The sequence below is a fragment of the Strix uralensis genome, chromosome 9, assembly GCF_047716275.1.
Source record: "Strix uralensis isolate ZFMK-TIS-50842 chromosome 9, bStrUra1, whole genome shotgun sequence".
NCBI classification, from domain to species: Eukaryota; Metazoa; Chordata; class Aves; order Strigiformes; family Strigidae; genus Strix; species Strix uralensis.
This window is the reverse complement of record NC_133980.1, coordinates 616,248-642,725: the sequence shown is the minus strand read 5'-3', so window position 1 is coordinate 642,725 and position 26,478 is coordinate 616,248. Positions and strand designations below refer to the sequence as shown.

General features: G+C 42.3%; 1 protein-coding gene across 10 annotated transcripts in view; it reads right to left on the bottom strand.

Moving 5' to 3' along the window:
• Window positions 1–26,433, bottom strand: part of TSC22D2 (TSC22 domain family member 2) — a 30,636-nt gene extending 4,203 nt beyond the window's left edge. The window contains exons 1-3 of one of the 10 annotated variants that reach the window (XR_012630087.1): window positions 24,097–26,433; window positions 11,251–11,324; window positions 7,329–7,437 (exon numbers count right to left, since the gene is read on the bottom strand). Coding sequence is in view for 6 of the 10 variants with exons in the window: in XM_074878316.1 (XP_074734417.1) it covers window positions 11,144–11,324; window positions 24,097–26,084 (2,169 nt within the window). In the remaining 4 variants the exon portion in view is untranslated. Of the gene's footprint in view, window positions 1–7,328; window positions 7,438–11,106; window positions 11,325–24,096 lie in introns of those variants that run through there. The other 9 variants (XR_012630084.1, XM_074878315.1, XM_074878316.1 and 6 more) reach the window with 9 other exon arrangements.
• Between the last annotated feature and the right edge of the window lie 45 nt (window positions 26,434–26,478).

The following is a 26,478-nucleotide window of genomic DNA, read 5'->3' as shown; positions in this document are numbered from 1 at the left end:
GCTCTGAAGAGATAAGGAGGAGAATAAAGCAAACACCACACTTCGTAGTGGGATCTGCTTCTGCATCTCTACAGTGTAATTATACACCTTTCGTCAGTGCTTTTGCAGTTAAATTTGAGATTGGGACTTTGTTCTTCTATTCCTGTTTCAGCTATTTTGCAATGTGACTACGTAAAAAATAAAGTCCACTACACCACTCCAAGTGAAGGCATTTGATCGGTTCCACGAAAAAGCCTCTCAAGTGGGGGACCAGCAGCCTTCCCCTTCCTCACCGAACACCTGTACCGGCACGGCACGCTGCTGCAGTGCCTTGCCCGTGCTGTGCCTCATGCTCCAAATTCTCACCTGCCTTTTACAGGAGTGCAGCGTTCACAATGGGGGTGTAAGAACTGTCCCTCCCCACAAGCACAATTGGAATGCAGCAGCGAAACTACTGCTCTCCCACCCCTATTTTACACTTGAAGTGATACTAATAGTGCTGAAAGCCCTAAGTACTCAATACACTACTTTTATTCATTTTAACAGTCGTGTTGCCCGTATCCCCAGAGCAGCTTGAGCTATTATCGAAGTACCAAGCCCAGATTCCTGAGCTGCTCCCTGCACAAATCCCGGTGCCCATCCGCCCGGCACCACGCAGACCACTGCCCGCCCGCCCCAGGAGAAGGTCCGTGCTGACAGAGCAGCCTTCAGTTAGTCAGATGCGGCTTTATCCTGATGCTAATATTTTGCTTTCTAAAAGCATATGAGAACTACATTTTATGCTAGCACAATTCCCATATGATTCTCTTCTTTATTCACTTTACAGCGCTCCTCTCAGTAAATAGCTCGGCTACCACCTGTTCTTGGTACAGTCCAAATATGCTGGCAAATCTTAAGATTTTCTATTTTTCTCAAATCCTTGGCTGTTGATATCAAATCTCAGTTTGCATTAATATATTTTATCCCATGACTGCAGAATGAAATTCATACATACAATCCAGTCCTTATGAAAAGGCCAGGAAAAAAAAGATAAGAATCTGTTAAGTAAGTCTTTTTGGATCTCATAAGAATCCATCAAGCTGGAAGGAGTTTGATACATTCTGCAAGTGCACCATCCATTGTACAGCCAGTGTCTCAACTAGCAAATCCCTGAGTTAGAAAGACACTATTTAGCTCTTATGAAAAAAAAAAAGACCAACTAGTATACCATGCTTTTAGACAAAGTCAATTGCTCCAGGAACTACTGAAGTCTGCCAATGGCTGTCAAAGCTGTAATACATAAACACAAATCCACATCAAGTAACACAGGGCAGTTCAAGGGATGCATTAGGCACATAATTTTTATGTAACTGCAAACTGCCCGCCCTCCCCTCAAACTGAGCGCTTGCAGCCAACCAGCTCCCATGCATGCACACTCTAATTTAAGAAAACAATTCAGTTTGACTTGGGCCTCCAAGTCAAGGCCAGGTAGGTGAAGGCTCTGACCAGAAAGGTTATACTGGTATGCCAACATCACTCCGAAGCCCATCAAGCACAAGGCAAGATTTATAGTCAGCAAAAATGACAAAGATTACCAAGTACAGTTTGTCATTTCCAGACGGATGCTAAAACCATAATTTTTCTACCTTACACACCAGATAGACAAAACCTTATTTAGTCTGAGAAATCCTCATTTTTGATTGTTTAAAAAAATCCTAGTGGTTTAAACATAATTTTTTCACATTTTACTTTTAAAGACTGAGGGGAAAACTAGACTTTGCTAGTAACACTGCTTAGCTATAGCTCACTCACAATCAGGTGTGCAGTGTTTGGAACAAAGTGTTGTATCAAAAACCTAAAGCTTGCACCCCGGAATTCTTTATGCTGTACTTTAGGCATATTTCTCCTCTGTCTACAACTCAAGAACGGCATTGTCATTTTGTTTCAAATGTCTTGCAAGGTGACAGAAGTGTCTTAGACAATGTCCTGGTTTAACCAGGATAGGGTTAAGTTTCCCCAGCAGTGGTGGGGGGGGCTCTAGCCGGGTTATTCAGATACCATGCGGGAGCGCGGTGCACTCGTGGTTTTGTACATCGTGTTTCTCACTGCTGTATTTGGTAGCTATTTTGCTCTGTTCACTGCTATCACTAGTACTGTTATTGTTGTTGTTGGTTGTGTTGCTATTGCACTGTTGTATTAAACCTTTCCTTATTTCAGTCTTGGGGCTTTGTATTTCACTCCCTTTGTGGGGGAGGGGCAGCGGCCGCGTGGTCTCAGACCCCGGCAGGGGCTAAACCACCACAGACAATCATGTACATACAGATTAAGAAAATGGGAAGAGAACTGGTAAATCTAAGTGCAAGTCTGATTTCATTATAGGTTATACAATATACAGCAATCACACTTTCCACAACGCAGCGCGTTCTTAAAAGCCTCAGTGTAATTCTGACTCCATTGCTGCAAAAACGTTTCCTATGGGGACATGGTATCCCAGGAGTACGGTAAGATATTATTGGAAAGATGATTCAGTATCATCAACAACCTATAATATTGTTAAAAAGTGTTTGGTAGCCCTGTTAGCACAACCTGTACCAGTGTACAGCTTCACTGAAAATATATAATGACCAAAGAAGTGCTCTTTGTAAAGCGTAATTTTGCAGTTCAAGAAAGCTTACTTACTACAGACTATTCCAAAACTTGAACAACACTGTTCACAGAATGGGAAATTGATTAATGGAAAAAAAGAGGACAAGTGGATCAGAAGACAGCAAAAAAGGTTAATGTCTTAATGTTAACTTGTTAATGGTCAGAGGAAAATTTAACCATCAACATCACCTCACATTTGTAGGCACCAAGTCCTATTTCAATGGTGGATTCAACTAGCGCCACCAAACTCAGCCTGGTGTTTTCACCATTAATGGCTTTAGGTACAACTACCATCCTTCTCAGAGACACGATCTCAACTTCAAAATTCACTCTGAAATCTAGGTAGAAGGACTAGGAATCAGACATCAAAATAAAGGCATGTGCAGCTTAATTCACTCTGTATGCTTATAAAAAGAACACAGTGGTTCATTTTTAGAGATTCCACAGTCCTCAATAATGTATTTTATACCAACATTGGATGCATTCGGAATGAGGGTTATAAACAGCCCTACCTTGGCACTGTCAAGCACTAGACTAGGCAATAGCGTTCCACATTGAAATGAGACTGCAAATCCTGCTGACTGGATGACGTAAACCAATTTTGAAGCCTCAGGCTTTTTAGTCAGTAATAAAAAAATATTCTGAATTCAGCTGTACTACTCATTATCTGCATACTACTTTCCCCGAGGAATTTCTTCGCAGAAAGTCACCCCCCAAAAGACTGCCAAAACACATGAGTTTTCTTGCTCTTGATATTTCTTTTAAATTTTCACATCAAGAGTTACTGTACTATTCCCCTCATGCTTTTAGATACATAAAACCTATGGCTCAACATTGCTAATCCTTCAAGAGTGGAAAAGTCTGCCTGCAGAACAGACTAGAAAAGGGTCACCGATGCCAGCAGAGTCTTGCCCAATGGCCTCTATGAGACAACTCTGCCTTTAAAGCACTAGATCTACTTTGCTTTAGGCAAAAGTGGAAAAGACGTTACACGCTGCAGTCTCAGACAGACATCCCTGAACCAAGCATCTCCCCTAGCTCTTCCAGCCCTTTCGTTGTTACTGCTTTAAACCAAACCATCAAGCAACCTTTCTGGAAGGAAGAGTCTGGTACCTTGAGGCGCTCCCACATCTGTTTTGCTCACAAGTCACAAACTAAAACACTGCATTAATTTATCCTTTCCCCTCACTGGGTTACTCATTTATGAGCTTAACCAGTTACTCTTCACGTCTTACCACCAGTTGAGCTATTTAGTCTGTCCAGAGAAACCTTATATAGTCTTGAAACAGTCAAGGCATGTTTAATTAGCCTCCATCCAATTATGAGATTTTATAATGATAGCTTCCCAATACAATCAATTATCCAGCCTTGAAAGAGTATCTGTGCAAGTCTTTCAGATTTTCATCACCGTTCTTTGTCAAAGCTGTGTGAGAAAGTCTGAGGCAGTGAATTCTCAGCCTCAGGATTACCGGCAGGTGCCTGGCTTTCCCTGCAAGTCTACTTAAGCTCCACCTTAGTCAGCTCCTCCGTCAGAGACGTACTTGCTTCCATATGACAGTTAACTTTTCTTCAGTTTTACATGAAATTCTGAAGATTGGTTATTCAACACAACATCATAACTGATCTTAGAAGCAACGCATGAGCTCTGTAAGAGACAGAATACTTCTGGGGAAAACCAACACATTGAGTTGAATTGTTTTAGGTTTGGGGTATTTTCGACATCTAAGAAAAACGTGGCTCCTTCATAGTTTTGGTAAGACTGAGTTACACTAATGAACCAAACACTCTTCCCTATACATCAGGACAGTCCCACTGTGCACCACTCCCATGAGAACGAAGCAACACGAAGGAACACATTAAGCACAACACTGACTGGATCAGTGTGTTACGTGAAATGTTAGACTCATCCTAAGATTCTTTTTACATTTCACATGGAGTTTTAGACTTCTAATTTCAAATCAGAAGAGCTTCACCCCTAAAAGAACCTCCAGATAAGGTTACAATTAAAAAGTGAGATGTGTAACTCGTGACTTTCTCCTGTCCACAAGAAGAACATCTCATTTAATAGAAAGCCACCAAATAGGGAAATGGAAATTTGGCAAAATCCATCACATGAAGAGATGCTGTCTAATTCATCACATTTACATAAGAAAGATGTTTACCAGCAACACTTAGAATACATTTACTCGGGTGCTAATGTGGAGAGAAAAATCTACATTTTATGAGTTAATTTATATTGTGAAGGTTTAATGATTCACACAAAAATGCAATGGAAACATAAATCCTACTGCTTTAAATTCAAGTCTACCAACAATGGCTGCTTTAGGCAAACCCATCTGAAGCTCCTACGGCACTGTTACCACACAAAGGCAATCCAGGCCCAGAATAGCAGACACCCAGACTCATGTGAATCTGCCAAGAAGCTGTTATTCCCCTTCATCTTCTCCATAACCATGCCAGTTGAAAAGACAGACCCATGAGGCTTGTGCCTGTAGCAACACCTCTGTGAACACTATGTAGAAAAACACTTGCAGGCTTCCTGCAAATGTGCCAGTAACAACTAGTATTTCACTAACATTTAATGGTTTGACTATTACCAGTGCTCTTCCCTGCCATGGTGTGTTAGTGAAAAATAAACAAGTCTTTATTTTACTGGAGCAGTTTAGCAATCTTTTAGTGTCTATTGCAATAGCATGTGGTTAGCTTTGCTGACTTCAAATGGTCCCAAGAGATGGCTGCTCATAGGAGAATAATCCATATTTGTTAGGAAAAAAGCATACTGAAATGACATTGGAAGATTTTCTATTATGTTTACACTAAAATCTCCTAACTCAAGCTCCTGAGGTTCACAAACTACTTCTGAAGGAGCTGCAAAATGTAATTAGAGAGTCAACTGCCAGCAGGCTTCAGATCCTTATGTTCTGCAGCAATGTTTTAACTCCCACATTTTGGGATAGGGATAAAAAAAGGGGTTCTGAGGAAATTAGAAGAGCTTATGGTTCTCACAGGAAAGATTTTTCTTTCACAAACTGGAGATCACAAAAAGTTACTGGCTATGCCCTTGAAGTTCCCTCTATTAGGTTTTCATTGGAAGTTTATTGTAGAAAGCTTTTGGTTTCACTCATCTAGTAAAGACGAACTACATACGTGATCTTAAGAAAATCTAATAACTGGGGTGTAAATGCAAAACCTGCTAAACCCTGTCAAAGACTTTGGAATTTGAACAGATTAGAAGTTTAAAACCTGCATCAATCCTGATGAATTTAGTTCTGTGTTTTTACAAATACTTGTTTTTACCACAAAGTGTTCAACAGCAAAGATGCCAGACTATTTTAAAGGAAGCCACCAACATTCTTCTACCTGAAATTAATGTTTTTCTATATCCCACGCTTCCAATACTTGCTTCAGACATTGTATGTAAACTTCAGATTTGTGAAGCCTCAATCTTAATCATTAATTACTTGATTTTAGCGTTTTTTTGAATCAGCTTCCTTGTCTGAAGAATTATTTCAAATTGAGACATGAAAATAGAGAAACAGATGAAGGCTAGACCTTGAAGTGAGCTTTTGGTCTATGTATCAAATTTGTATTCAAAGCCCTGAAGTTTGTTTCAGTTAAATAATGAAGTCCTTGGAACCTAAAGACCAACTCTGTCCCATAAATACAGGAAAGTGGCATCATCCAGAGCTAAAAGCAAAAATGCAAATTTGTCCAAGTTTCTGCTAGGAAAGGAAGATGTGCTTTTGAAACTTAGCCTAATGCTAGCACTTCAGCAATAAAAAAAAAAAAAAAAAAGAGCAGGATGCATTAGCATTACTTTTAACCATCAGTGTTGTACAATATACAAATTGTTGCCAAGCAAACTTTAAAGGATTCAGTTAAGCTTTGAAAGTTGAAAAGCCTCTCAAGTCAAATACAGCCAGTACAATGATGAAATAGTTATCAATACTTCAATAGCTAAACAAAATTTATATTCTACAGAGCTTGTTAAGCAGAAGTATTGTGACAAGCCAGAGCATCACAAGGCATGAAGTAACATAATCACTAGGACTTCATGTTGACAAAAAAAACCCCCGTCAAAATCATTAAAGTGCGGGAAAGAAACCGTTCGCAGCTACTGATGAATTAGTAATGCATCTCTGACAAGTCATATCCGTAACAGATATGACTGTTGCACTTCACTGCAGTTTCTCGCCGTGAGTTCAATGCTAACTTCGTAGATTTACTTTGTCCTTGTATCTTGCCACGGTTCACATTTATTCCCCATCTAGCTTTACTTAAGCAGAATGAAAACAAGCCAGAAAGCTTCCTTTCCTGGTTTTGAGACCAAAAGATTTTAACTCTGCCAAAATTGTGTTTAAATATGACATTTTCACAACTTGTTTTCTGATACAGGGCTCAATAGCCAAATGCCAAAAAGTTTCCTTTTTATTGGAAAAGGAAGCTGTCAATATTTTAGTGAAGGTCAGCTGGTAGCTGACTAGCATTAAACTCTTTCAGCTTACACATTATGCATGATACACACATAATGGTAGGAGGAAGAAAAAAAAGTCATGTCATTATTTTAGACTTAGTTTTAAGTTTCAGTATGGATACTTCACTTCCATGACTGCTTTTTGACCTTCAGGCTGCAGAAGCCCCATATGAAGCTCTAAACACAAGCAGCAGTTCTGTGCAACAAAAATGCCGAGAAACTTGCATAGAGCGAAGCTGTTCATGCGTACCTCAGCACGTATGCATTCCATACTTAAGCATTCATACCTATCCCAGAAGGTCTTTGACTCACGTAACTTGTTGAAATGGAACGCTTGGTAGAATGCAGTTGACGGATTCCTACGAGATCCAAGAATCAAACAGACATATTGAAAATGGGTACGTAATAAAAATACTAACTCTTATTCAACCTGCATTACAAAGTAAATCATCTGTCCAGACAGGTTAAATTTAAGTCCAAAAGTTTAGACTTCACAGAATGCCTGAAGAATAGTTTAATGACTGAAAGGCCCGATTCAAAAAGAAAAAGTAATCCTCGAGCCCTATGGATTTTTGTGCTATTTCAAGTTGCTACTGTAAAAAGACAACTGTAAAGCTATTAAAGAACCATCTCACATCACGCTGACAATCTTGTGTAGGTAAGCTGTATACCACTCTAATGCTATACATATCTAAAATCAGAAGATACCTTTCGCAGTTTTCATATTTCACAAAATGCCTCTGCAAACGGTACCCAGTATTTCTATTCTACTTAGCACCCTACTTCACAGTCAAAATACACAAGTTCTCCAAAGGGACCTAGAAGTCAGAGCTAAATACGCCACATTCAAGCCATGACAAGATGAAGTTACAACTGAAGAACAGATCAAGTTAAAATTGAAAAGCGGAATCTAAAATACCCCTCCCTTTGTAAGCGGTTGTCAGTCATCCTCATGCTGCCCCTTCTCGACGTGCAGCAGGGCAGCTGCTGTCGGGAGGCGCTTGGCCAGGTGGTAAATCAGCGCCCCAGCTGCCAGCCTGGGGCTCACAAGCCTGCAGGCTCCAGGAACCCTGCAGAAAGCTGGACTACTCCCGAGACAGCCTGACCCTCCTTGGTCTGCGCACATTTGCCCCACAGATGGCAACTATACCAAGAGTGTAATTTAAAGATCTTAAACCTCCAAAGCCTCATCAGAACACTTACTGTTTACAAGATACTGGATGAAGCAAAGTCAAAATTCTCTACTGCTAGTGGCTGTATCAGAGCATTATACTTAAGCTTAGAAATTCCTTTAATTAATACTGCACTTCACCCTTACACTGATACAGCTATACCAGCCCTAGAGAAGAATGCAACAGCTTAGCTGAAAAATCTTCAGAAAAGCTAGTATTAGTTCAAATTCCCTTTAAAGACAGTTTTAAAATCAGAAGTTTATACCAATGGTAGAAGCACAGGTGCCCATTCCTCTAAGTTTATGGCAAGAATACTTCTTAAACCAACTTGTATTCAAGTTATTTAATTATTTTCATTTAATTACAATTACTGTATAGTTAAAACCATAGAACAAAACAAAACCAAAAAAATCACAGCAGCAGCACCATAACAAAACACTCTCTGAAGTAATTTGATTCCCATGGCAGGTGTATACCAAAAACCTCACAAAGATTAACAACATTTGTGCATCAGCAATGATGAGGAATCACTTGTTTGAAGTGTTTGTCACTCCTTCTCCCACCTTCACAAAAAAAAAAAACACCACACCTCCATGTGAGTCTGGAACTTAGCTTAAAACCTGCTACAGAAGTTGCTTGATCAAGCTGATAAATATCATGCTCTTATGTTGGTACTACTTATGTTTTCATAAAAAGTACTGAACACTTGAGTGACAACTAAATACAACTACTTATAGGAAGAGCAACACAACAGCTCAAGGACATTTGAGTGATACAGGGACTTAACATATGGAAAGCAATTGGCATCTGCAGATCAAGAGAGCATTCCTTTGTTGAAGGCAAGGAGAGGCCCAAGCTTGTCTTTCTAATTCAGTTGTCTGTGAGGAGTATGTAAAAAGTCTCTTCCTCAGAAAGTGACTGTAAATAGCAAGGCATTTAACTTCCAAGATAAATTTACTTGCAGCATATAAAACCTTATTTCTATTGTTAGGTATAAGAAGTTGTGGTTTATAACCACGCGGCACGTATTTCATAGGGTCTATTTTTACACAGATACCCTGTATGCTATATATTCTTGTACTACTCTTAAGCACGTATCTGGAAAGGTATCAAAAAGTTTTCCTTGTCAAATCCTCATTTGTACCCCCTGCTGTAGAAATTGCTTTTGCATTACTTCAGACAATTAAGAGAACAGTTTTTACTCTGTAGATGTATTTTAGCAAGATGTTAATTGGAGGGGGGGTTTGTGCTACCTAAACAGGAGAAGCAAATCCACAGAGTTAACATGAATGATGCCTAGTGTGCAGGTCTGAACTAATACGCTGGAGTTTCAGACTATGGGGGCATCTATTTTTAACCACAAACAGTAAAAGGTTAGAAAATTACTAAAAACTCCTTTCAGTTTGCAGAAACAATTGAGAAAATAGCTTACAGAAGTAGTATCATCCAGCCTGCTGCTGCGTCACAGGTGGACACCAGAAGCCTTTCTGATACCGCCTTAACCGAACGCGGGGACAGTCTGGGCCAGCAGAGCAGACTCCTTGGGTCCCCTCACTGGCCACCGCCCAGGTCCCAGAGGTCAGGACTCGGTCCCAGTTGTCAGTAGAGGGACAGAGCGGGGCCAGCAGCCAGCCATCAAGGGGATGTCCCTGGCGCTGAACAGAGAATGAGAGCCCACCTCCTCTCCCAGAGAGGGGCACCAGGCACTTCTTCCTCTCTCTCTGGTTAGAGAGGGGAACAGGTATTCCCAGGGACAGAGAGGCTCGATTCCAGCCCCACAGACTGTGACAGACAACTAGCTTAGCATGCTTTAGCATTCAAACTGCATCTCCATTGGTAAAAGTGCCTCCATGTCTCCATAAAGAAGTCCTACAACACATATTGTATTTATTTCCTTTAAAATCTCACAAACATCAATATTCACACCACACTCCGATGGTATGGTTTCTAACAACAGTTTTCATGCAACAGGAGTTTTATCTAAATTTAAAGGATGAGAATTTATTCAGTTCTCCGAATAGCTGAAACTTCAAGTTGTCCCTTTGAAAGGGAAGTCTAAACCACATCCAAAGTCTCACCTCACATTCAAGAGAGTATCCTCCCACTGCCATTAATCAGGACAAGCACATGTCAGATACAAACTGTATTCTAGAGAGCTCTGCTTCGCTAGAAACCATGCCCATAAAAACTGGCAATTTTTCAAGTATACAGATAAATGCCTTTTAGCTTAAATAATGATACTGGCTGTGGAAGTGCCAGGTATCAGCCTGGCATACAGAGGCTGCTGAAGAGAAGCCTCCTTCCAGCTACTACCTTTGAAGGAGGAATAGTAACATCATTCCTTGTTCAGGGCATAGCTGAGGCTACGTTTCAGTCTTCAAACTACTGACCAACATCAGCAATTGAGGGCAACAGGAGGAACAACACGTGAAGAATACCACTTTTATTTTTCCACCTTGGGGGAAAAAAAAAAATTCACACTAGACTACCTCAGACTGTTCTCTCTCTCAATACCACTGACTTATTTTCATTAACTTTGAGAACAGGAATGATCCAGAAGACTAAAAAGGCCTACGCACCTGTTTTTGAAGAACATGAAAATAACAGGTCAGGCAACTCGTGCTCAATGCCTCAAAGGAAAACCAAAGCAAAGCAGGATCGCCTATTTATTATTACCCAGACAGCAGCAAGCCAACACAGATTGCCTTTTCAGAAGCTGATGCCAGACAAAAATTCCTTCTGAGAAAAATGAACAGGCCTCATAGAAAAAACACAGAAGTGATCACGTTATAAAATTAGTAGAGCTTTTAATGCCATCTTGCATGACATTTTTATAAGTAAAAACATGGCTTATACATTGATAACTACTCTGTACACGTGGCTCTCCCATGGTTCAGTGGAAGGATGCATCAAACTGAGCTCTCCAGGGGTCTCCTCCGAGTGTGTTATAGGACACTTTAATCCATGACTTGGGCTGTGGAGTACAGACTATCTTTATACCTGCAGATGATCTGCAAGCACTCTGGACAGCAGGAATAGAATTCAGGAAGATCTTGCCCAATTGGAGCAATGGTCTGAAATAAAAAGGATGCAATTCAATAAGGATAAGCATGAAGTATTACGCTCTGGTAGCAATAATCAGCTGCACAAGTACAAAACATGGAATGAGTAGCTGACTGCAATTCCACAGAAGAGAATCTAAACAGAATTTAAAAAACAAAAATCTTGCAAAGGTGTCAAACAGGATGTACACGTACTAACTGAAGTCTTGTTGGGCCTTTCTGAGCCCCTAGCTTACGTTTTATGGCCAGTTTTGAATATCAGCTCTCCAGAAGAATATAATCCTACCAAAATCCAGGTAAGACCACTAGAAGAAATGTCATATTAATTTTTTTTTCCCAATAGTCAGAATCACTGAGTAGGAAAATTAGGCATTTGAAAGAGATGAGAGACACAGCTACAGGCTTCACATAGTTTAAAGTATCTGCAAAGGAGAAGAAAACGTTCTCGTACCTGTTGGGTATAAGCACAGCACAAACATTATGGGATTTAATGGCAGCAAAGAAAATTTAAACTACACATCAGAACTGTTTTCCAGACCAATAGCAAGGAATAGAAAAGACTTCTTAGAGAGGTGGTGGGATTCCCATACTTGTCATTCTAGAAGAGATCATTACTGCTCCAAAAGATTTCAGGCCCTCAAGTCTCCAGACCAGCCCAGAGGCCCATCTTTCACAATTCTTTGAGAATTCAGGACATCACTAGCAAGAGCTTTAAAGCAGAAGTTCTGCCTTTGAATAGGATCAACTCCTGTAGGAACCAAATTTAACTATGACATAGAAAAGAAAGAAGTAAAGAAAGAGGCTAGTTTACACTCTGAAATCAAACTGCCTTTCTGCTGAACTGTAAAGTCCATGTCTTTTTTTGGTGGAAAGTGAGAAATGACCATTCTAAAATAAAATTATTCTTAGCTGCAGACAAAACTCAAACCGAAGCACCCAGTTTAAGATTATAAAGTATCAGTAAAACATCCATTATTCTTGTGTTCCTAGTCTTAGAAGTCTTAATCATACAGCGATGCATTGGTAGGACTGGGAGTTCAGCAGCAAGCTTCTAGTTTCCTACCCTTTGCACAGAAATCCATAGCAGCCCGACAATATGCCTGTAAATAAAACTGCGTTCTTCAGCCACATTTATCAGAGACATTAGTATGTTACTTTGTACATCTACATTATTTCTGCAGTGCCAAAAGTGAACTAAACACTTAGAGAAAGTGACTCAAAAAGAGCCAGAAGATGAAGTCAGCAAATAGAAGTATTTAGCCTTTATGCAATGTCAGAATTATTATTTAACAATCAAGAGACCTGGTGGTAAGCACACAGTCTGAGCTTACTTAATAGAACTATCAGCATGTACAGATGTGTTTTTACTATGGTGATCAATAAGGAAGCAAGGCATTAAAAAAAAAAAGGAAGGTAGAGCCATCAACTGCCCAATTTGATGTGCACTAAAGGACAACAAATTAATCCCTCCTTAGTCTCTAAAATTTATAAAAGATTGGATGTCTTATCACCCAGAAGCATTTCAAACCCAAGTTAGTTTTTAGCTATATGTCTTACTGATCACCAATAAAAGGCTGTATTTAACTAGGTTACCAGCTATGACCTGCAATGAAGACTGATTACAGCTGGTCTCCACATTAAAACACTGGGCATGGTTTATTTAGGATGGGAACCAGGGGGTTTCAATCACTTGATCATAGTTTATCAGGAATCTCCCAGTAAAGTTTACAGCATTTCGAGATTATGTTTACACTAGTAACAGAATTCCTTCTCTGTCTCTCTTCTTTTAAAAGAGGTTTCACTTATTTATATTGCATTATATTTAAAGCAACTGCAGCTCTAAATCAGATTTATCTCATAAGACTCCCCCTACAAAACAGAGTAACTGGAATACAGAGCATTGCAGGAGAGAATTGACAAAGACTAAACGTGGGGAAAGTCAGTGTGGAATTAAGGATTAAAAAAATCTCAAGATTAAAGTTGTTAAGTTTTGTGTTTAATTACATATTCTGTTCACTTAGTTCCTTAAAGCCATTATACTTGAAATACACACCCTGAAAGACCAGCAAGAATTAGACACTGCTACATTCAGTTTCAGGCGCATTCTAGCTACAGATGACAGGAAAGTCTGACTCAATTAGCAGCCTGGCATGATGTTTTTTGGGACAGTGGCTCTCAACCACCATGGTGGACTTAAAAGGGGGTCACAGGCTACTTCTAACTGAAAATATTTTAAGTGGCAAGAAAGCATACTGCATGGATCTGATCTCCAACAGAAAAGTCAAAAGATACACAGATTGAAGTGCTAAAACCCACCAAAGTGGGACATGCTTAACAGCAGTTTTGTAATTGAATTGAAGAGGAAGAAGATGAAGGAACACCCAGATGTACTACACAATCTTTAGCAAGACAGTGCCAGTAGCACCAGCACTCCATTTCAGCTGCTTTCAAACAAACTACACCATCCCTTCCCAACACCATCAGAGATGATGAAAACCACCTTCAGGTAACTTTTCTGAGAGAACTGAAGAAGCACACATCACCTGAAGTAAGACAGGGAAGTCTGACATCAGCAGCTCCATTTCAACTGGCTGCATCTCAAACTCCTGGTGTCTGGATTTCAAGTATCCGCAGAGAAAGAACTAGACTATCAGACTCCTTGCCACAGCAAAGGTCAGAGCAGTAGCCCGTACTTTCTTCACCTTGCTCTCAAAAGACGATTTTGGCAAATAATCTGCACTGACTAGAAATCTCTAAGGAGAGGTGAATGAGAGATGACTGTCTTTGCACTGGGTAAGAAGGTCTGGTGGAGGTGTTTCACTAACCACTTGCTTGCTCTGTTGAGATGCTGACATCAGCTTTCTGGGGCTTGGCCCTCTAAAAAAAGACACCAGTGACATTTTTCAGTTTCTATGAATGCTAGGGAAAAGAATAAAATCACTTTCACAAAAGCTGGTAATGAGAATGCATCATGGACAAAGCAGGTTAGATCAACATTAACAGTGGTCAGAGCAGAGGGATGTGGCAAATAATCTCGAGTACTTAGTGAGCAACCGTTGGAAGCTTCTCAAACGTTCCAGCCCACCCTGAACAAAGAGCAGTCACTGGTATCACCACATGCCCTCCCCTGTGGACAATCATCATTCTCCTCAGTTATACCAGAGAGATGCCAATGATTTCTTCTCTTGTCCCAGCACTGTGTAGTTGTAGAAAACGCTTTTATACTTGACTCACCACTGCATTTTAAAACATACTCAAAGCCTTTAACAGTCTTGTAGCAAATTAGAGCAGATGCACTATACCATTTCATACCTTTACTGAACTGACAGACCTGAGGTGATGCTGATTTGTGAGACAAAAGGTGATCTAGCTTCACTTCTACACTTTATTATTATTTGATAAAATAGTAGCAAGGGGTTTTCTTCCCCCAAAGAATCTGACTATTGACTATGAAAATCTGGTCTAAAAAAAATCAAGCAGCATTTTGACACAATATTAAATTCAAACTCACTTAACAGGCTACAATAATTTATTATCAAGAAGTCTTCTACAAATATGAAGTTCCTAGCTATAAAATCAGGATCGTTTCTCCTACTATATACTCTGGAGAACAGCTAGTGCAAAACATTATGAAACACGCAGGCGTTTCATAAAGATTGGCTTTACAGAAGCAATTCAGCAATTCAGTTTCAGGTGGAGCTGCACCTAGTTATTCACTTAAGTCTACCAAGTTTTGCTGCTGGTAATTCAAAGCCTTCTCTGATTAACATCCCTTTGTAGTTTCTGCCTTTCAAGTCTCTGGCAGACACTAAATCAGTAGAGCACAGGATCATGAAAAATGAGACAACATTTCCCTTGATTTTATTACATTCTTTGAAAGCATGAGTTCAAGATTCCATAAAGAAAGAATAAAAGTTTACGTATACTGGCAAAAATTAAGGCCAGTAATACATCATGCTTCACAGAGCCTTGGATTAATTAAACAGTGGCCTTAAGATGCAACTAAACAACAGGCAGTAATAATTTTATTAATTAAAATTACCTGTGTTAGGTAATAATAATTCAGTATTTCTGCAGAAGCTTTGCTGCAGAGTTCAAACAGTAAATTCTGATACGACTATTTGATACTAATCATGGAAAGAACAACGCAAGTGCTCATCTTCTAAATCTCTTCCTACTTCTTCCTGATTTCAACAGCTGCAACTCAGAACTCTAGGGTCCAATTCTCTCGGGTCCCAGCAACTGGTCCCCAACCTCCAGGAGTCCTGTAACCATAACAACTTAAAGTCGTCCAGGGCTCACCGATGATCTTTTCCATCCTCTACAACCCATCTTCCCACTCCCCAAAGCCAGGCACGGTGCACTCTTGGTTCCAGCCAGGTCACCAATGCTCTCCTGCTCTTCCTCCCTGCAGACAGCATCATCATGGACACGCTTACTAAAATACCACCTGCTAATAAAGCCAGGCTGGTTTGTGACAGCCATGGTTGTCAGTCAGGCTGAATACATAATCTTACATATTGTGTAAAGACTATTCTGAGTGATTCTGTTCTCAAATCAATACACCTCAAGTGTAAGATTTCTCATACTAATGACTTCTCAGTGCGTATAGTTAACCCTCAGTTCTTGTAGGAAGGATACAAGACAATGTAGTTCACATCAGGCACAGCTTAGCTTCAAGAAAACAAACGCAGCAGATCACACCTCTAAGGAGAAACACTATAGATTAGAAGTTGATAAACTTAGTAGCAATACAGATAGTCTTCGCTTGACCCAGTCAGGGATTCTTGCCACTATTAAGCAGCTTTCAAGAAAAGCCAGAAAAAGGCCCATCGATACTATCCATGTTTTGATGAACTGAGACAAGCTTAAATAAAAAAAACCAAGGACTTCCTAAAAATAACTTACGTGGTCTCAATAAACATCTTGAACTTCACCTCACAAGGGACAGAGTCCTTCAGCATCTGTTGTAATTTGCCAGTTAACACTACTATGTCATATTATTCTTTTGCAAATTATCCCATTTTAAGAGAGCAAGCTTGGAACCCATTTGAAAAGTGGACCCTAATAAGCTGGATGAAAGGAGGTAGTAAAAAACAACATAAATTCCGTATTTCTGAATTTAAAAGATCCACATTCACTAGTAATGCATTATACATACAAAAATCTGGAAGAGATGTCAAAACTCTTAAAAATATTGACTTTTACACAACTTGGCTGGTAAAGAAAAAGGCATTTATTAATATGTATGAACATGTTATTGTAGAGGATTAGTCTCCTACCGCCTGCTCTGCCCATAAAGCTAGATTTCCTCAAACCTATTGATGAAAGGGAAAGCTGCTTGTGATTATTGGTGAAAGTGGCCTTGCTTAGTGGAACAGCTGGCTTGAGTATTCATCTTCAAAGAAAACAGCCCAAAAATGAGAATTTTTTTTTCTACTAAGTTACAGTACAGTAGTTTCAGATATTTCAGTTATCTATAAATAAAAGTAGTTCCTGTTTTTTTGACAAAAATATTTCAGTATCTGTGGGGAAAAAAGCAAGTGGAAAAAACAGATTCAAGCAGACTCAGCCAAATCCCACCTGTCCTTAGTTATGTGACACTGGTCAAGAAAGCATCTATTAGCAAACACTTTAAATTAAATATTTAGCTTTTTCTAAAAGCTATTAGAAACTTGACCAGGTATGGCACGGTTTATTACACAGTGTATTATAAACGTATTCATCTGCCTTTCCACACCATTTAAAAGTTCTTTTGAACTCTCCAAGCTTCACGCCAGTCTGCACTCAGCTGAAGCTCCAACTAAAGCACTGTTGGTATGAGAGCTTACCGCTTGGCTTCAAGAAACAGTATTTTTAAAAAGGCATTTGTAGGGTTGGTCAAGGTATTTACGGTCCTTGCACCCACCAAACAGTGTTCTACATAGGAGACATTCCCAGGAGTTGTCATCGACACCCCTACAAAAATAGCTGAAATAACCTGACAGACAAGCAAGCAGGGGTTTTTTAACCCTCATTTTTGATCACCCCATCCTCCAGTAAACCAGACAAGTTAAGCTTGCTCTAGACAGATACAAAATCTTCAGATACTTCAATGAAACCAGTATCTCATTTCCTATCCATTCTGCACTTCTCCATCGCCACCACATGCACATACCACGCTCATCCCCTCCCAGAAACCAAAGGGTCAGGACTGTGCCCTTGCTCCAAAGGCCAGTGGTATCGTGGGCTGCATGAGGTGAAGCACGGCCAGCAGCTCAGGGAGGGCATCCTTCCCCTCAGCACTGGTGAGGCCACTGCGCCCAGTACAAGAGACATGGACATACTGGAGAGAGTCCAGCAAAGGGCCACGAGGATGATGAAGGGACAAGCAGCATCTCTTCCACGAGGAACAGCTGAGAGGGCTGGGGCTGTTTCAGGCTGCAGAGGAGAAGGCTCAGGGGATCTCATCAACGAGTACAGACCCTGGCAGGGAGGGTGCATCGGGGACGCAGCCAGGCTCTTCCCAGGGGTGCCCAGGGACGGGACCGGCGGCCGTGGGCACACACCAACACACAGGAGGGTCCCTCTGAACACCAGGAAACACTTTGTCACTGTGCGGGTGACCGAGCACCGGCACAGGCTGCCCAGGGAGGTGGTGGAGTCTCCACCCCTGGAGGTGTTCAGAAGCCGTCTGGACATGGTCTTGGGCACGGGGCTCTGGGTGGCCCTGCCTGAGCAGGGGGTTGGACCAGACAACATACAGAGCTCCCCGACAGCCTCAGACAGTCTGTCGGTCTGTGACTGGTTTCTGCTATTGACAGATCCCCATTCCAGTTTGTAATCTCTGAAGAGCACTAGACAAACGTGCCAGCTGTCACTGTGATAGACAGCTGACACCTCTCAATGGTACCAATTAATATTTCTACCTTCTCTCTGCACTGTTAAAAGCACTCAGGCAAGCTGTCATGATACAAATGCTTTACTCCTAGCATCAAAGGGAGAATAGATATATACAAAAAAACTCTTGGAATAATTTTAGTTTGCATGACAAAAAAAAATTAAGACAAGCATCCAGCTGTCCTTCACATGGCTAACTCACCTGCCCTGCATGAGTAAAAACAATTATCCCATAACAGAAAGAATTTACCAGCACCCAAGACACATTTGTATTTATCAAGCATGAATTTTAAAGATAGAGGAATTTTCAAGAAGAGGAATGAAGATACAACCTTACGCTGCACTTCAAGTGACCTTTTATGTCTGGAGAACCTTCTCAGAAGACAGTAGCTTTAGCAGTTACTATAAATACTTCTATCTTTACACTTTGTCAAATATAGGAATAAAAGCAGACACCTGTGGCTGACAATCTAGATTTATCTACCAGAACTAACACATTGTACTTTAGCAGGAGTCGTCTCACAGAAGTTTCTTATGGAATCTTTGCCAACACACAAAAAGCACAAACAAGTTTTGCATTTTCCATGAGCAACAGAAGTTGCTAATCACCAGCTTTTAAGCTGAAAAATTAATATACAGCCTCAACATGCAACAGGCTGATATTCAAATATTCAGTGCAGTAAGAAAGAACAATTCGTATTTACTATAGTGTCACGTGAAGTCATAAAAGATTATCAGCACTTCCCGCAAAAATGCACAGCCTGAGAGAAATTTCCACTCTTTGGTAGTTTGATAGCAGTTTGGTTGTCCTGCCCGCTCAACAAACCTAAATACTTGAATATTCAGCTTTTAACAAGAAGTTTAAAAAAGCTTCCATGAAACATATGCCGTTATTTCTACCTTACAAGACAGCATTCAGAAATAAGCTGACTATGGAACACTTGCACTCTTCTATAGGGGAGCAGAAAAAAATGAACCCACAGCAGCTGAGCAGAATACTGAGGAGCACGAGGTACAGAGAACCATTTATGTCAGAGCTGGTACACTGCAGTCTTTACAACAAATTGAACTGTTTCACTTTGTGAATGTCTTCAAAGTTTTTTCCCCCCCATTCCTTCTTTTAATAACTATCTCATCTGAAATACTTACAGCTCATTAGTTTTAAGAATATACTGACTCCTCCCTAACGAGGGTATTTGAATGTTTAAATGGGAAACAGTGCTGTCAAAGGAGCAACGCCATTTTCCTGTTTAGGTGTCTTGTAGCACTCAAAAACTGAATGCATGGCAGGATAGGTTTGCCATCATCTAGAAACCAGTGTGGTGCTGGAGTTACCTTATGTCATTTTTGTTACAGACAGTACAGCAAAAAGGGGACCCAACTGACCAGGGTTTTGTTTGCATTAACCATCATTTGCTACCACCAACCATAACATTCACCTCAGAAGTCCCATCTCAACTGTTTTTCCAAAGCTGCAGTTCTGGCCACCGGACCGAAGGCACTGACGGCGCTGGAGCGTGCCTGCCCATATTTCACTCTCACCTGCTTCTACAAACACTCCTCAAGACAATCCTTCAGGAGGAGAGTGAAAACATTCAAGTCTGCAGCTGCAGTGGAGTTCAAATCTCTAGTAAGTTAAGAGCAAAGTGAAGAAAGGGACAGTACTCAGTAATAATGCAATTTAAGTATTGCTTACTAGTATGTATTTGCAGAGTACTTTCTTTTTTCTTTAGGAGTACAGTAAAATATGCATCTAGGGCAATACATAAGGAAACCCTTATCAAAGTTACATTAATGCCCATGCCCAGTTTTGTCCTTATGAGCATGGTCTCAAGAGCTCAGTTTTATCAACAGTTAGTACACTGTACAAATACGTGATTTAGCTGAGCGAAGAGATATATGCTGTGAAGAGGTCTGCACAATCAGGTTTTCAACAGTTTAGCTGCTGTAGTTGACAGTTCACAATTGCAGCCATTCATTAGCGTTCCTGGAATACAGCCTGCACAGTTCAAGCTGGTCAGCTATCTCTGGAAAATGATCTATGCTCTGCTCCTTTTCCAACATGCCTAGTAATATTTTGCCCCAAAAGTCTGCCAAGCATGTAGGAGGTTTGAACAAGCTTTCTCAGTAACATTCTTTTAACAGAGGCAACATATTTCTTTTCCCCCAAGAGCCAAAATAAAGTTATTAAGCCAGCTGGAATATTATGCTTGTCAACTACAAATTTGTGTATATGTGGGCATAAAGGTGAGTAGGGGAACTGACACACACTGAACCCAAATCCTCCCAGGTACTCTGACTGCCCATCCACAATAACTAATCCAGCAACTGAAGAGCCAGGGCAATTTTGAGATCCAGTCCTACTTGTGCTTTTGTATTTGTCAGACTCCAAATTCAAAGTGGATTGCAATACTCACATCTGCCTCAATAAGAGTACTATTTCCTCCATCCTTGAATACTGCTGCAGTTTATTCTACTTGTAGCCAAATTTAGAGAGGAAAAGAAAATAAAACTATGTTATGCCATAGATCTTTCATAACTTCCACAGAACATATTTCTCTTTTTAAGAGCTTAGCCATTTAGACACATCAACTGAAAAAAAACAGCTTTGCTTTTTTAAAGGAAGGTGTGACATGCCAAAGGCTTTTTTCTGAATTCTTTTGGACCACCTACCCACCCTCCCTTCCCCCCCCCAGGTAAGATTTCTTGATTAACTGACTCTTCATTATGCATTGGGTCAATGCAAGAAACCATAGTTTTGTCTAGACTACTGTAAAAGCGTACTGGACTATCAGAACAGGCAATTAAAGGTGTCCAGGCAAGGTCTTGCAAAAAAGTCAGTTCTACATCTACAGATACATAGTTCTATATATCTATCTGTATTATCAGGCTATATAACCTCACACGTCCACCTCTTAAAACAGCAGACCGTAAGACAGGAATAATACAAAGAACTTTCTTCACAAGATGGGAACTGATCAGCTTTTTGTATCAGACCTCTGTCTCATACTTACTGTATTTCTCACGTTCTGTTTTCAAAGAATCCCCATCCTAAACTATTTTACCTTCAAAACAGTTCCTCTTCATATTCAGTATGGTGAATGACTTACTAGATAAATCCAGCATACTTAGAGCTACACAGTATTCCTTGATGAATCACTGTTAGAAGATGACTACAGGAGAATGATCTACACAAGTTTGTCAAGCTTCACATATGTACAAATATTGAAGTATAACTGAAGGTGTCAGAAGAAATGCAGATACCTGCCCACAAACTGACCCACCCCCCACCCCCCTTCCTGGGTATGTTACATATTAATATTAAAGATAAAAGAGAAAATTGCTTTCCACAAATTTCTAGGTCTTATGATCACAAAGTAAACTTTCCAAACAAAACCAAGCGTTAACTTCCTGAACCTGCAGGCAGCCTGAAACAGTGACTCACAACTCCTGAGCTCCCTTTGCGCCCTATTAGTTTTATCAGAGTGTCAACCCTCAGCCTATTAATGACACTCGAAGGTCTTCATTAACTGTTTCACCACTGATTTCAGTAGATAAAGCAGCTGGGCATAAGCCCACGGGAGTAGTGGCGCAATTTAAATGGCTGGAAAGAGGAAAAAGCAGGAGCATGAAGAGAACAGCAGACAAGCAGGAGACAGTTTTATAAAAAAGCCTTCTCAGTGAGTAAAGCAAATAAAAACAAAGTGGTAAAACAGCCTTAACAAGCTGCTAGGTTTTTATTGTCTCCTTTCTCTGTCTGAAACCAGTGGAAGTCAGTCTACTCTGAGAGGAGCGAAGAATAAACTTGGATCTACTAGCTCTGTACATATCTCCTACTCTGTACAGTCTAGGCCTGCTTAAAATAAGCTTTTATTGCTTATCAGTATCACTACCAAAGAAAGCTATTCCAAGGCAGGAGAGGCTCTCACAGGTCCTTGCTTAGCGTACCGCTTCAGCGAACGACAAGGTTTTATCACCCAGCACAGAAGTGGACAACCAAGAAGTACGCGTTTCTTCTCAGATAACCACAAGTTAGTTTCTCTACTGAACATCCTGATGTGGCACGTCAAAAAGAGTGCCCTGCATCTAGAGCCCATTTCTATTTCTTGCTCGTAGCTCTCAGAGCCAAGTTTCTGAAAAAGTTGCTTTAGAAATGAACAGTGAGCCACCCTGCAGCACCTGTTTCACACAAGTTCAAAGACAAACCTAAGAAAATAACTTTAAAAATCACTGTTCAGGGTAAGAGTACCAAGAACTGTCCCAATAGTGCGCAACACAAAGTTAGCAGCCTACAGGTTTGAGTAAGTAGGACAACTTTTTCCTTATCGTTACATAAAGTGATTCATTTGTCACAGATAATTGTCTGCTACTACGATTTATATAAAGATTAAGTATTAGAAACTATGCAAAATACATTCTTTCCTGACTCCTTAATCATCAGAATGATTAAACACAAGACAAATCGTTTTCTGATAACATACTGAGCTATGAAAAAAACCTAACAGCTCAAAAATCTAACCTTATTTGCACAAAGAAGTTTGTCAGCTGGGTCAGCAATCCTCTTAAGGTAGGCACAACTGCTAGAAAATTTTAACTGTTTAACTTTTGCTTTTAAGTCCTTTACTGCTTTAATCAGAACTAGCACAACTCTCCAAACCAGGGCTTTTGTTTGCATAGAGGCATTAGCAGAGCTACTGTCTCAAAGGCAGCCCAAGCACAAGGCCTGCCTTACTGCCGATTTAACTCCCCACACGCTAGTTTGTCTGTGAGGTACCTTCTCCACCAGCTACACCCCAACCCAACATCGGCAGCTCTGACCAAAACTGACTGTGCTGTCCTGAAGTCTGGTACTCTCCCAAGGTGAGGGAGGGCTTACAGGACAATTCAGCACACCAGACCTCCTCCTAATGGTGTTACTCCTGTTTTTAAAAATACAAATACGTATAACCCACATGTTTTATTTCTCCAAATCACAGTAACCCCAACAGTGAACGGTAATGACATTAATTTAGTGCTGAAACACTGCTTTCCCTGAAAGTCTTCTCTCAAGTCAACTACGCAGAGTTTTAGCCATCACACTACCCTTCAGAGCAGTCTGACAAGTCTGTGGAAGTATGTCACATCCGTGCTTCCTCTCTCAGGCCCTCTGATGGGTCTGCTCATACTACACACCTTTGTTACAACTAATAGTTCCAAATTACTCTCCTATAAAGAAAGCCCCTGTGTCTACATCCTTGCCCAAGTAAGTGGTGTCCATTTTTTTCAACACAAAGGACCATTATCTATAGAGTGTTCGCTGTGTAAGAGCATACAAACCCATATTCAGATGCAATTACTTTCCTCACTGATACTATGAAGTGCAAACTCAACAGCAGGATAAAAGTCAAGAATCTGTGTTATAAGCCTTAAAGCTTTCCAAGATGCTTCACCTGATGGCCCTGAGATAGCACTACACTTCTATTTTTAACAACACTGCCATATAGTGGTGTTGATAAACCCATTTTAACCCGGCTGTCATTTTGAGTGTTTTACAATGCGTTCAGGGGAAAGGAGAGAGCAGACTTCCTTGCACACTGAGCAGCTGGGTGCAGGACAGTCTTTGATTTGGAAGAGGTCATATTATTTGTGCACTAAGCAGCTTTCAGGCTACTTTCTGCCCTGCTTTGTGAGAAAAGTAATCACACTCACAGCCTGAGAAGAACAAGGACAGTTCATTACTTGGCTAAACACTTTGCTATGCTTTGTACTCTTACCAAAAAAAAAAAAAAAAAAAAAGTAGCCCAGGTGAATTTCAGTACAACTTTCTGAAAATATCAACTTACAAAAAACACTTGACAAGAACTTGGAAGTTGATTTTTTTCCCTTAAGAAAAGGTATTTTTATGGCATTATAAAATAATTCATACCTGTCTTCATCACCATCAACAGGAATAGATATGCCAAACACAGAGCTGGCAAGACTGTTCATAGGAGTACTTGCAGGTAACTGAAGAGGATTTGCTAGAGTGTCTGGAATGGGAGGCTTCACAAGAGGTTTATTTTCAGCTATAAGAGAAAGTGGTGGCTGAGGTAGGGGTTCCGATTTTCTTCTTGTATCATCAATCTGGCCTACTAAGGATTGAGCTGGAGTCTGAAACTGTCCGAGGTTTGACTGTGGCAGGTTGGTGGGTACATTAGGCGTGCCTTGCATTAACGAGTGTCCAACATGCTGCGGCTGGACCACGCCGGTACTCCTGCTGACAGAAGCGTGGCTCGTCAGCTGGGACTGGACAAGCGTAACAGGGACATTTGGCATAGTAACAGAAGTGGTGGTAGACACACTAGGCACGCTTGTACCGGGCACCACCGCAGGCACGTTCTGAACTCCGGAGACCACAGCGTGGGGAGCACCAGGCATTCCTGACACTTGACCGCTTCCACCCATTTGATGCTGAGTCACAGATTTCTGTTGCACAACCCCTGTATGTCCAATGCCTTGCTGCACCACACCTCCCGGCTGCGGAACGGCACTTGGACCGGCCTGTGCCTGGCCGCTCTGCAGCAGCGCCGATCCCTGCCCGACTGCTTCGCCGGGCTGTGCCGACACCCCCATCACGGGCGCTCCCACGGGTGAGGGATTTTGGCCAGTCACCTGCCCCACAGGAAGGCTGGAAGCCACAGTACTGGGAACAGAGCCCGTAGTAGCCTGCTGAATAGCTCCTTGAGACTGCATAATTGTCATGTGCTGCAGGTATTCGGTCTGACCAGAAGGTTGCGTAGGCAGTAGATGCACTGGTGGAATCTGGGACTGAGAATAAGCAAATTGTTGAGGCTGAGTCACTGGTATGTTCGCCTGCTGCACCTGCTGCTGTGCCACAGGAATGCTGGGCTGCCCTACTGTCACACTTGGAGGTGCCATGCCTTTCCCGTTGGGTCCGGCTTGTGCAACACCCTGCGTATTTACCTGTGGCTGCGATTGCTGTGGCACCATCATTTGCTGATTCCCTACCGAAGCCCCAGAAAACATAGGCTGAGCAGTACTTTGAGGCATGGCCCCACCTATGGGTTGTTGCGGCTGCTGTTGTTGCCCAATGACAAAATTAGGTTGCTGTAGAGAGGACTGGTTCATTTTCTCTGTCTGGAGCAGCTGTGACACAGCAGTTAGGGAACTGTCAGCTATAGAATCAGGGCCGTGGGCCGACGCTGGCACAGCTGAGACCACGACGGAACCTCCTGTCGCACCGAGGCCACTGTCCCTCTCCTGAGCAGTCTGCTCGAAGGTGCTGCTGTGCCTAATGCAATCTCCAGTCCTGCCCAGGACACCGCCACCGTCCGAGTCCCGGTCGTAATACTCCATACACGTCCATCGGCCTCGCCTGTAAGGCTCCCCTGTGCCATGGTCCAGCTTGATCACCCTGAAGCGCGAGCTGCACGCAGCAGCCACTGTCTGAGACATTGCCCCAGGAGCGGGAGAAGGCCCCGCTGAGGGCAAGGGGGTTTGAGTGCTGCCGCCTCCCGCCATGGCAGCGCCAGGGGCAGCAGCTGGCAGGGGCACGGCGGAGCTCTTGGGCACGGCCCCCCCACTGGGGGCCATGGCTGGCGGAGCTGCAGCTGCCCCACCAGCAGCCACAGCCAGCTGCCCGTCCAGGAGAAGGTTGGGAGAGACGCTGCCGGGAGTTTCAGCCTCGCCCACGTTGTTGAGAGTCTCTTCGGAAGAGCTCCGCTCGCAGACATCCTCGGGGCCGTAGTCAGTGGCTCGGGAAACATCAAAGATTTCAGAAGACACGTCCTCGGTGCGGGACTCATCCGGGTCGTCCAGGCTCTCGGTGTCCTCGGTGATGCTGCTAGCCACCTGAGCCGTGGTCACGCTGGTGATCTGGAAGCAGCTCTTCTTCTTGGCCGGCATCTTGGACATGTTTCCTCCGCGGGGAGGGGCTCCGCCAGCCGGGGCGAGGCGAGCGCGGTGCCGGGGCGGGCTGTCACGGCGTGCCGGCCGGGCCCCCGGCGCTACCGCACATCCTCCGGCTGCTTCCTCCGGCTGCTTCCTGCGGCGGGAGGGCGGGCGGACCGCGGCGCTCCCGCTGGCGGGCCGCGCAGGGGGCGGCGGGGCTCCTCCTCTTCCTCCCCGTCCGCAGCCCTCCTCCCGCGGCCGGGACGCGGGCCGCCGCCGCCGCCTCCTCCTCCTCCTCCTCCTCCTCCCCGCCGCAACACCCGCTCCGAGCGCGGCGGGACCGGCCGAGCGCCCCGCGGCTTCCTGCCGGCCTCGGCGCGGCGCGGGCCCCCGGCGGGCGCAGAATCGGGCCCGCGGC